This window comes from Callithrix jacchus, chromosome 8 (genome assembly GCF_049354715.1).
Source record: "Callithrix jacchus isolate 240 chromosome 8, calJac240_pri, whole genome shotgun sequence".
Taxonomy (NCBI): Eukaryota; Metazoa; Chordata; class Mammalia; order Primates; family Cebidae; genus Callithrix; species Callithrix jacchus.
The window spans coordinates 8,773,784-8,785,900 of NC_133509.1; the positions used below are offsets into that span (position 1 = coordinate 8,773,784).

General features: G+C 35.1%; 1 protein-coding gene across 6 annotated transcripts in view; it reads right to left on the minus strand.

Annotated features, from left to right (window-relative positions):
• VPS13C (vacuolar protein sorting 13 homolog C) overlaps nucleotides 1-12,117 on the minus strand; it is a 196,197-nt gene that overhangs the window by 54,308 nt on the left and 129,772 nt on the right. For all 6 annotated transcript variants that reach the window (XR_013520680.1, XM_035258764.3, XM_035258763.3 and 3 more), the window contains 10 exons: nucleotides 10,923-11,072; nucleotides 10,507-10,771; nucleotides 9,685-9,845; nucleotides 8,537-8,658; nucleotides 7,716-8,010; nucleotides 6,077-6,466; nucleotides 4,115-4,219; nucleotides 3,248-3,412; nucleotides 1,299-1,427; nucleotides 574-707 (listed from right to left, as the gene is read on the minus strand). Coding sequence is in view for 5 of the 6 variants with exons in the window: in XM_035258764.3 (XP_035114655.3) it covers nucleotides 574-707; nucleotides 1,299-1,427; nucleotides 3,248-3,412; nucleotides 4,115-4,219; nucleotides 6,077-6,466; nucleotides 7,716-8,010; nucleotides 8,537-8,658; nucleotides 9,685-9,845; nucleotides 10,507-10,771; nucleotides 10,923-11,072 (1,916 nt within the window). In the remaining variant the exon portion in view is untranslated. The remainder of the gene's footprint in view (nucleotides 1-573; nucleotides 708-1,298; nucleotides 1,428-3,247; nucleotides 3,413-4,114; nucleotides 4,220-6,076; nucleotides 6,467-7,715; nucleotides 8,011-8,536; nucleotides 8,659-9,684; nucleotides 9,846-10,506; nucleotides 10,772-10,922; nucleotides 11,073-12,117) is intronic.

Sequence of the window (12,117 nt, forward strand, 5' to 3'; positions counted from 1 at the left end):
TGGCTTAAATTCTCTACCATTAAATAACGGCATCATCCAAACCAAATGACAGCAAATGCAAGAATAACGAAATTCCTGTCAGCCAATGCTGCACATTCAACACACTATCTACTCATCGTCTTCTCATGTAACCTTCTACTACCCCTACCCAAAAAGACTAGATGCAGATTTATAGAAGAAGTTCACTGAGCACTACCAGATTACATAGGAAAGGTCATACTTAAACAGGTTCACTCCCTTATCTGCCATTCTGATATCTTAAAAGCTTTAAAAGCCCGAACATTTTTCTGGAAATTTGGTGTCAAAACTTATTTGGCAGCAAAACCTGAATTGATATGAAACTATTAATAGTTTCTATTTATCCTATTTGATGTGAATATTCATCACTTTTGCTACAGAAATATTAATGTGTTTCCAGTGTTATTTCAAAACATGCTAAGGGTATTCAAATACCATGTGTTCCATATCACCTTTCTAAAATCTAAAAACATTTTGAATGTGAAACCAAAGTGTTTCCCAGAGGTTACTGTGGACCAATGTAAGTATTTCCCATTAACCCCTTTTTTCTCATACCTCTGTTTGTATGAGAGGACGTCCCACGGTGTATGGTTCATTATCAAGGCAGGTGCGGATCCCTCATGGTAATCAGAAAAGGTTATGACAGTTGAATGTTCAGCAGTGTTTACATCCACCAAGATGCCCCCATCCTATTGCAGGAAAAAATATGTATGTTTGATAAATTGGTTTAATCTACACTTATACATGGAAATTTCAATATTATGTAAAACACAAAGTTTTATTTTCTTTTTTCTTTTCTTTTCTTTTTTTTCTGAGACAGAATCTCGGTCTGTCACCCAGCCTGCAGTGCAGTGTCGAGAACTCGGGTCACTGCAACCTTCATCTCCTGGGTTCAAGCAATTGTCATGCCCAGCCTCCCAAGTAGCTGGGATTACAGGCATGTACCACCATGCCTAGCTAATTTTTGTACGTTTTAGTAGAGATGGGGTTTCACCATGTTGGCCAGGCTGGTCTCAAACTCCTGACCTCTCGACCCACCTGCCTCGGCCTACCAAAGTGCTGGGATTACAGGCGTTGAGCCACCATGCCTCTCCTGTTTTCTTAAGTTCTTACCGAGAAGCAAACTGGCTCTGGATCTGTTACAAATATAAGTAGGCATGACATATTGATATAGCAGCACCTTCAAATAATTACCAGTAGATTGTGATAGCATGGTTTACTGAAATCCTCAAAGCAAATTTTAGAAATCAAAAACATTTTATTTTAAAATATGGACTTACCAGATCTTCTAAGCTCAATAAAGTGCCATTATCCTGTTGGTTATAGAAGAATGGTTTGGAAGATCCTTCACAGCCCACCACTCTTACACAAAGTTTGCCTGACAAATTTTCAGGCCAAAATGGAAGGCACTAAAAATATAAAAGTTATTATCAGCCTTAAGACAATACCATAATATAATAAATAAGACATTAATTAAATTCTAAATTCTAATTCTTGATTAAATTATTATGAATTTTCTAAAAATATATCCTCCATATCTCATAGTAAGATTACTGACAATATAATGACTGTGAAACCAATGAAATTTCATCAGGAGAATACAGATATATCCGTCTATATGCATTTATGGTATAATTACCATATGAGAAACTGAGGAGCCTGTTGATTAAGAATTACACAATTAATTTCAATTATTTAAAATTATAACCTCAAATGCTTTTGTGTACATCCCATTTTAATTCATTAATATATGATGAATTATTTCACAGAGTATCTTATCCTAGGTAAACCAGAAAGACAACTGAAGGCAGAGGAGAGAACAGCACAGACCTTGCTGGAAGTTCTGACACCACCCTTCTAGCTGTTTTATATTAATCAGACCATATACTTACTTCTTTGAGCATCAGTTTTACTCATAAAACTGAAGATTTCGTTCCCAATAAAAAAAAAATGTCGGCCGGGCACTGTGGCTCAAGCCTATAATCCCAGCACTTTGGGAGGCCGAGGCAGGTGGATCACAAGGTTAAGAGATCAAGACCATCCTGGTCAACATGGTGAAACCCCGTCTCTACTAAAAATACAAAAAATTAGCTGGGCATGGTGGCGCGTGCCTGTAGTCCCAGCTACTCAGGAGGCTGAGGCAGGAGAATTGCCTGAACCCAAGAGGCGGAGGTTGCGGTGAGCCGAGATCGCGCCATTGCACTCCAGCCTGGGTAACAAGAGCGAAACTCCGTCTCAAAAAAAAAAAAAAAAATGTCCTTCTGTTATGGAATATACTAGGTAAATTCTATTTCTGAATAAATACTACTGTAATCAAACCCACAATAAAGATAAAAACATATGAGCATTTATTTGTTGCCAAGTTTATGGTGATCATTCTAAGCACTGTGAACACACGGCTCTTAGAGCGCCAACTTTGTGTATACTTTAATTGGAATCCTTCCTTTTGAGTCTTTTGCTAAACATTTTTTAAATAACTTCAGAATCTTTCTTTAAACAGTGGAAAGTGATCTTCAACTATCCTGAACATCAGCTGTTTGGTTGAAAACTCGGTCAAGATCAAGCTCTAGTGTCTATTTTTGCACCTGTCATCTTCTGGCACACAGTGCCCCATTTGCTTTACCTCCTAATATCTTACTGAGCACGAAAAGCTTAGTTCAAATCCAACTCTTCTGTGAAACTTTTATCTCTTCATCTATAGCACCATGATTTCAACTACCAATGACTTTATTGACCTTGGACAACTCTGAAACTCAGTTTCCTTTTTGGTAAAGAGAGAGGGCGAAATTTTAGCTCAAAGAAATTTCCAGCTCACCTGGTCAGAAATTCTATAACCACCTATAACTTAGCATATGCTATCTTTCTCTCCACGTGCTGACTTTTATAACTCTTTTAAGATAATAGCTTCTTGAATATAGAGACATTATCTTGACTATGGAGACACTACATTGTACATAATATCTACGTACTTTTTACAATACATATTCACATTCTATAGATATAAGAATTAGAAAAAACACTATTAATAATCTAGACTGGGCTAGTGGTAAGTATTATCAAAACTTTTTGTTTCTTTAAAAATACAGTAATGAAAAGAATCTTTCAAAGCTGGGTATCTCATTTTAACACATCAATATCATAGAGTATGAAAAAGAGGTATATATAATTCTTATTTAGATGTCAATATTTGTATATCTTAGGAACCAGTTGTAATAGAGAGAAATGTTACCTCTGAAGAAGCAATATAGTTCCATTTATTCGTTGGCATTGAGCCATCAGATGCAATCTCACCAACTTCTAGTTCTAATGATGACTTGTTTGCAATGGTACAAAAGGGAGTCAGGGTAACGATTCGTGAAAGATTAAAACTGCTCATTTTGATGCTAACACCAACCTGTGGAAAGGAAACAAGCTTATTTTCCAGTTAATTCAATGTCTTTGAAATATACACACAGCCCCTCATTCACACACCAGCTTCTTAAAACATTTTAAAATAAGAATTCTTAAATAAAGCAACTACAAATTACATTCTACTACAGATTATCTTCTAAGAAAAAAAATTTTAGTTCCTTAGTTTGGCTCAAGAACTCAAAAAATACCAATTAGTAATTTAACTAATGACTTGCAATGACAGATTTAATATGTCTAGCATTCTTTACTTTTAAAAATCCCAAACATAAATTGCATTATAATTTGTACAAAGGCCCAAGTTTGGCTGCTTTAGTATCTATTATTTGTAAAATAAAAATTTTGAAGTAGTAATAAAATAGGTCAATTGGTACCAGATTATTCAAATTTTCATACAAGTCAAATTTAATATTTAAGCAATGTCTGGCAAGGGGTGGTATAGAATAAGGATTCTAGCATACTGTGAATATTTTCCAAGTTGTTCTCTTGGATGGATTAAACTCACTGTCTTAAACTTAGACACATTCAGGTTGTGCTCTGTAATCAGTGGCCATAAAAATCTGTAGTGATAACAGCCTTCAACATATCACTTTAAATTCAAATTTCTCTACCCTGTAGGAGCCGAGTTGTTCATTGAACTGTAGAAAAGGTGAATCGAATTAAAAGTAAATAAGCAAGCAGAACTCACCAAGTATTCCATATTGTTGGCAGGACACTTCACACACCCATAACTTCCCACGGTATCCAACGAGAAACTATTGGACCAGCCACTAGTTGAAATTTTTAATTGTACCTATACCAGAGAGCACATATCATCATATAAGAAACCTAAAACACTATAATAATTTTATCTGATAGAAAGTTGCTGGACTACTAGAAACTTCTTTAGTAGTACAGGACACAGAAAAATATAATCAGAGCCATATAGCAAACAGGTAACAGAACCACAAAAAACTCTAAAAGAAAACAAAGTTCTGATATTCTCATTCACCTATGCAATGAGTATAGTAAACCTAAAGATAGATACCAATGAGATTCTGTATTGTTTTTAAACAGAATTATAAAGCAAAATGATGTTTTCCAGTGATAGACCTATGATACAGAGCTAACAAATTTTTAAAGTCTTAGCATATAGAGAATTGATGTCTTTCACATTATTCAGCAGACACTGCATGAAAGCCATTGTGACAGGCAGAATGGAAGACAAGAGGACACAGTTCCTGTCTTCAACGAGCTTCCAACTAGAAAGAGAGACTAGGAAATACAAACTCAAAATCATCATACAAGACTCGATGGGATAAGAGCCATACAAGAGGCAAAAAATGCTATCAAGGTGAGAGGGTAAATCGTTTACTTCTGGTTCTGGGATTTAGATAAAGATTTACAGAAGAGATCAAACTGTGCCCTTGTATTAATCTCACCCTCATCCACCCAATTAGACTGTAAAAAACCTGAGGACAACTAGAGGTCAGACACATAAACAAGCAATTACAACTACAATACCATGTTTCAATAAACACTCAAAAGACAGTGGAAATCCCGAAGAATCACCTGTTGGAAATGCAAAATCTCAAACCTTACCTAGACCTACTGAATCAAACTCTAGAGACAGGACCCAGCAATCAGTGTGTAAAACCCTTCAGGTGCCAGGTGCAGTGACTCACACCTGTAATCCCAGCAGTTTGGGAGGCTGAGGCAGGCAGATCACCCGATATCAGGAGTTTCAGATCACACTAGCCACTACAGTGAAATTCTGTCTCTACTAAAAATACAAAAATTAGCCGGGCGTGGCAGCAGGCGCCTGTAATCCCAGTTACTTAGGAGATTAAGGCAGGAGAATCACTTGACCCTGGGAGGCTGAGGTTGCAGTGAGCCAAGATCACACCACTGCACTCCATATACAACAAGAACAAAACTCCATCTCAAAAACAAACAAACAAAACCTTTAGGTGATTCTAATGTACACTGAAATTTGTGAACCACTACTACTGTAAGAACATGAATGGGATATCTAGACCCATTTTAAATGGTTAGAAAATCTTCACACATATCAGGCTTCGGCAGAATGCCAAAGGATGAACAGCAGATAATCAGGAATGATGAGGAAGACAGAGAAATAGGGGAAGAGGCACTGTAGGCAAAGGGTACGCCTACACAAAAGCCTAGGGGTGAGCCCTTGGGAAAGGGTGTGGTAAGAAATACCAAGACAGGAGCCTAAAGAGGAAAGAAGGGAACAGAGCATAAAGGACCAGGCTTAGGCATTTGGTTTCTCTCACGAAGGCCTGGCTGAGTGCTTCACACATAAGAAGGCTCAACTAACGCAGGCCAAACTCAGTGATGACATCTTTAGAAATGCCATTTCATCACTGGTAAAGTACATAAAATCAAGTTATTCTATCTACCATACTACTACTACCACCACTTCAGAACAGAGGTCACTCTATTGTCATTGGAGAAAACGGCGATTCAGGCTCAGGAAACCAGTTAGCTGCTAACATACCATTTGATTATGCTTAAGTCTCCTTGAGCCTAATTCACACCAATGGCATTTGGCAAACAGGTAAGCATGGTTTTAGGGAAGGCAAATAATTCCCAAGTTTCTAGATCAGAAATTTATCTGTTTTAACTTACTATGTGAATAAAACCACACCTTATTTTTAGTAAAAATGTTCTTCTTCTTGAAAGAGAATAAAATAATATCCCTGAAATCAGCTGGATGTTTCACATGAATATCTTCTGAACGATACTGGAGAACCCGGGAGGTCTTGTTGATGAGCCAATAGGGACTAAAGACAGACAGGACCATCCGGCTGCCACTGCGCCGGACATGTACTGACAGATCGACCGTCGTCACTTCTGTGGAGTCAGAAGAAAAACACACAGGAAAGAATTCTGGAAGTGTATCACGTATTCGGAAATGTCCATTCCAGTTTTTGCCCTGGTATTTCACCAGGACTAATTCCATTATTTCACCACTGATTCTCGAATGCAGGACATCAGCAGTACTGCCTTCTGCCAGCTCATGAGTTTCTGCTGTTCCCTGAAACCAAACAGAAACTTTATTAGTGATTTTTTAAAAACCTTTGAAATAAAATCCATATTTTTCATAAATGCTAAATAACCTACCAGTTGCAAGTTAACTGCCAAGTCTTCTGTGCAGTACCTTGCTTATATATTACAAATGTCCAGTACTCGCTAAGGAATAAAAAGCAAACACTGTACCATAGCCACAGGCAGAAAGTGACTTTGGCCATTAGGAGGCTAATCGCCATGATTTTGTGAAAAAATCAGGTCTATAACAAGAGTCAAAGACTGGATTCAGGAAGCTTGGCTGTTGTCCATTAGAGCTATGGCTTTAAATGAGCCACTTCAGTGCCTGGCCTTCGGTTTTATCCTCTATCCATGCATCATGCCTAACGGTTGCCACATGAATGGAATAAGAAAAGTGGTATCAAACTATTCTGACGAGTAATCTAAGGTGGAATTATTTGAAAAATGAATAACAACATAGAAACCAGGTTTCCTTACTGAAAACTCCTCTTATGTAAATACTATTTAAGTCATTTAATTAATTTTTGTCTCCACAACTCAGGAATGGCTCATTACCACATTAAAAAAAATAGGTTCCAAATACTTTCCAGATTTTAGTATTTTAAAATATACTGGCATACAAAAATTTTAAAATATTTATCATACTCCATTACTAGAAAATCCTTATTACTTCTTTAGACAGACAGTAAATTATTTTTATTTTCCAAGGTTTAGTTTCAATAGGACCTTGAAGAAATAATTATAATATTTATTTTAAAATAAAAAATGTAAGAGGAAATATTTTCTCATTTTTTCCTATCTTTTGGTTAATGGAATTTTACTAAATTAACAAAGAGATGATCATGGCTCTTAACTGAAGGAAGACGCCACAAAGAGCAGGGATCAAAAAGCCAAACTGCCTAGGTTCAAATCGCATCTCTACCACTGCCCAGCTATGGGCCCTTGAGCCGGTCACTTAACCTGTTTTCAACTCAGCTTCCTGATACATAAAGTGAGCCTAATAAGTACCTACATCAGGATTCTTATAAAGAGTAAATAGGCTGATACATGCAAAGTACACAGAGCAGTTCCTGGCACACAGTAAATGTTATGCCAGTTTTTGCTATCATTAATATTATGAAGGCATTACAAATTACATATATGCTATATAAAGCAGTGACCTCAATTAAAAATACCATAAAACAATCAAAATTTACTCTGTGCCGCAATAAAAATCAAACTAAATGCAAAAGACGTACCTCAAGTAAGTATCTTAGAGAATATGGGAGAAGATTTCGCAAAGTGAGAGAAGGATAAAGATGAATAAGGTAAGCTAAATCCCAGTCTTCCCCATGTGTACATATGTAGCTTAATTCATCAGGCAGAGCCACTGTATTCACGATGAGAGGTAAGAAGCTGACTTCTACTGATGGACACTGCAACATGCATCTGACTTCCCTGCTCCTATGAAGTTCTTCCTTCCAGGAAATGTAAGTGGTGGATTCCTTGTACTGATGCTCTAAGACTCCAGCTGGCTGGATAAACAAGTGACATCTGCAGAAAGAGGAAACTGTGAGAATAAAGTTTTGATCCAGAACTTAAGACAAAGAATCTTATTAAATCTTCCTGACAACTCTAGAAGATCGGTGCTATTATTCCTGTTTTTACAGATGTACAGATGAGGAAACCAGGGCTGAAAAAAAGGTTACAAATTTCACCCAAAATCACATACCCAACTTGTGAAGGAACTTTCTAGGGAGGGGGAAAAAAAAAACTCTGTAAACAAAGACAACTTAAAAACATTTTTTCATTTCAAATACAAAGGCAATCTAATAAAAATACTCAGAAAAATTCTGACATCAAATATATTATAAGGAATTTTCATCTGATAAATTCAATGATAATATAATGTAAATGTATTTCGTAATGTAAGAATAAATTATGTCTTAAAATTGGCTTTTACCAATCTTTACATAATAAAAATATGAAGTTATTTTCCAGAATATAAATCCCCAATTCACACAATTAAAAATATGTATTATGAATTTTTAATGCTCAGTACATTTAAAGAAGTATCTACCTATATGAATCTAAAGGAACATGGAACTCCTCTTCAGGTCTGGCTATCCCAATACGCTCCAATAGCTTAACATTCTTAACAAATTTATAGATGATAAATGGAATGGAGAAATGGTTTTTGATCTGTTGGACAAAAAGACATACAAATTTTTTAAAAGATACACAAGTTCAAAAGAAAAATGAGAGCCATACACAATTACTTTTAGATCTAAAAAACTTCAAACTCAATACTAGAAAATATTTTTACTGCCAACTGAAAAATTTCAGAATATTTAGGTGTTATATATATTACACTTAATGTTTAGTGGCAGTTGAAAATTTAGGTATTCAAATGCTCCATGTATTATCAGCTTATGTTTACTATTAGTCTATATTATCTTTCAAATATGTATTATTCTTTGAAGATTTAAGCCATTTTTTCTCTGTGACAATCTTTTCTCAATGTATCATGTATAATAACTAAACAGAAATGAATAGCAAAAAAAAAAAAAAGAGAGAGAGAGAAAGAAAAATAGTGCAACTCTCTTTCCTTGACTAAAGTCTGTTATGCACCGGAGCAAATAACAAACTAAGACATAACAATGACCAAAATTTGAAACCTTTGTATTTTTATTTATCTGATGTTAGAGATAAAAAAAAAAAGTTCTTTTGCTGACCACATACTGAAACCTGTAGTCACACAGAGAAAAAGAAAAATGTTGGAAAAGCCTTAAAAGTAGAAATATTTACAGAGATTAAGATGCTAAAATGTTTTTAGAGGAGGAGATCATTCCAATATCCCTTCATACATACTTGAAAAATATAATCCAAGTGGCATACAAAGAGAATGGAATGTTGCCTAACTACAATTACAATCATCCTCGGTTCTGAATATTTAAAGGAATATACCAAAAACGCTTTATTAATTCTAAATTTGTTGTCTTAAAAGACAGAAAACAAAACTGAGCTTTAAGTTAACAAAACTACAGACATTTAAAATAAATATTACCAAAGCAAGTTGGGTAGTAAATAGAAGCCTTTTCAGTTTACAATTTATTTCTGAATAATCAGTATTGACCTAATGAAGTTTTACTCTATTCCTACACTCAGCTAAATTACTGAATACTTCTTGGTACACTGAAAGGGCTACAGTCCACTTTGAAGTGTTACCTGCAGAGGAGAGCGAAGGGTAATGACTTTATTCCCTTCAGTTGCATCGATCTGTACCAAGACGGAGTCGGAACGACTGGCACTGGGATTCCGTACATTATACAGTCGCCGTCCAGGTCTGGCCACAGGGATATTTGCAACTTCTGTATATCCATGAGGTACTAAGGCAGTGCAAAAGAGAAAAGAATTCCAAATATTAATTTGCCAATGTTTCTCTATGACAGAATTATCATTAGTACCTCAAAATAATGAGTATTTTTCTTCATGACTAGAAATGATTACCACAAAATGCTTTTCTAAGACACATAAACTAAAAAAATTAGACCAGTTACTGTTAGAAAATTTTGACCAAAACAATTTTTCTTGGGGTTTTGAATATAAAAACAAAATCCAATTACAATATTTGTAATTACAAGAATTCTTGTAATTGTAATTACAATTATTGTAATTACAAAAATCTTATAATTTTATTCTCTCAATTATATAGCAACAATCTTTTTCTCTGTCACAGCGTCACTATTTTAAGACTTCTGAATATAGCTATTTTCTCTCCTCATTAAACTCCTATCTTTTTAAAAACACATTATATATCTATATGTGTGTGTTATTTAAGAGCATAAAAGTTTTGTAAAGTATTTCTTAAATCAATAAAGTTTAATTTTCTCAAGTTTAGAAAACAAGAAACAAGAGGTTAGCAATTATATTTTTTCAAATGTTGTATCTCCAGATACGGGCAGCAAAATGTTTTTTCATATTTTATCAAAAACAAGCCCAAACCAACAATTTCTCAGATGCCCCTAAAAGAAAATAAATGTAACATACCAATGGTCAGAGTGAAGAAAGAGCTTTCCTGACGGCTCAATATAGATAGGTTCCCTTGACGTGAAGGTACCATGCTGGCATATTCCAGCTCCAAATTCTGGCCAGCTTCAACATCAAAAACATCACTTTTCTTGGGGAAGCCCATTACTCTGAGATTACAATTGGGCCGCACTTTAATGGGAACACCTACAGCATTTTTTACCGTGAAAGGAGCTCTGTCCTTCAAAGAGTAGTCAAAAGTAGAAGCAGTGCCCTCTGAAAAGCCCTGAAGAGGAACATATCATCACAGTAAGATTTCGGAAAACATACATTCTTTCTAAAACCTACACCATAACTACACATCTTTTGATGATTAAAAAATCCATGTTTCATTTTAAAACTCCACTTGAAATATTCTAAGCAAAATTCAGACATACTTTTGCTAAATTGTTGAAAACATTAAGACAACTTTTGGATATTGTTATATTCATTGTATTTCCTGAAGAAATATGAATTGCCATTTGTGGCTCAGGAATAAAATCATCTCCTGGCAGCAAACTTTTATCCTGGACTGGGTTCTTCTTTACCTGTGAAGAAAAATAACATGGCAAATGTATTAACCAGCCGATAATAGGAACGCTGAACAGATGTTCCACAGAAGTCTTATTTTCAAAAATACACAGTGGTTCACTTTGATTTCATGGAGAGCAACATTCATTCCTTCAGAGCATAGTCCAAACATGGGGAAAACTTTGGAATTATGTCATGAAATTATCCAAAGCCAGCTAAAATATTTGTTTCTTATGCATTCCTCAGGGCACAGCTGTTTATTCAGTGTCATCCAACTGGTGATCATGTGTTGATAAGCAACCTAAGAGGACCCTGAAGTCTAAAGTGATCCCTATTAGAGGTGCCACCTGGAAATGTTTCTTTCCTTCTATTTTTTTTTAACCAATAACACCTTCAAATAAGTAATGTTAATATAGTAAACACTTAACTAGCCATCGGATTCCACCAGCTTTTGTTCTAGTAGTATTTCAAAAGCCTTGTAAAACATTCTTTGTTAGCCTCCCTAGGCCAGAGAAAGGTATGTCAGAAAAATACTACTTCTTTATTGAGAGGAAATTGGAACACAGGTTAAGTGACTTATCTTTAACAGAAGAATATGTGGAGTTCATTTCTGTGCCTGACTCCTCAGGCTGTCCCAAAGAAGTATGCTATGACAATTTCTTAACAATGTATGACTCAAGTTCCTTTTAATCAAGAAAAACGTGCTTCAGAATCTAGGATTCTGAGGTGTTCTCAAAAAATAACATAAAAAGGTAACAGAAAAGAGTTTATTAACTAGAATAGCAATTCTCAAATATCCTTGTCTTACCCTTAAAAAAAATCACTGAGTATACTAAACAGTATCATTTATGTTGTATCTACCAATATGCACTCTACTAACAATCAAAACTGAAAAAATAAAATATTCATTTAAAAAAATAAAAATTACATGCTAATACAAATCACATTGTAATCAAAAATGAGTACTTTAAAAATACAGTGAGAAGAGGAGAATATGTAAATTTCTTTAGTGCCTGCCTTAAGGGAAGACAGATAAATTCTCATTTCTGTTCTGCATTCATC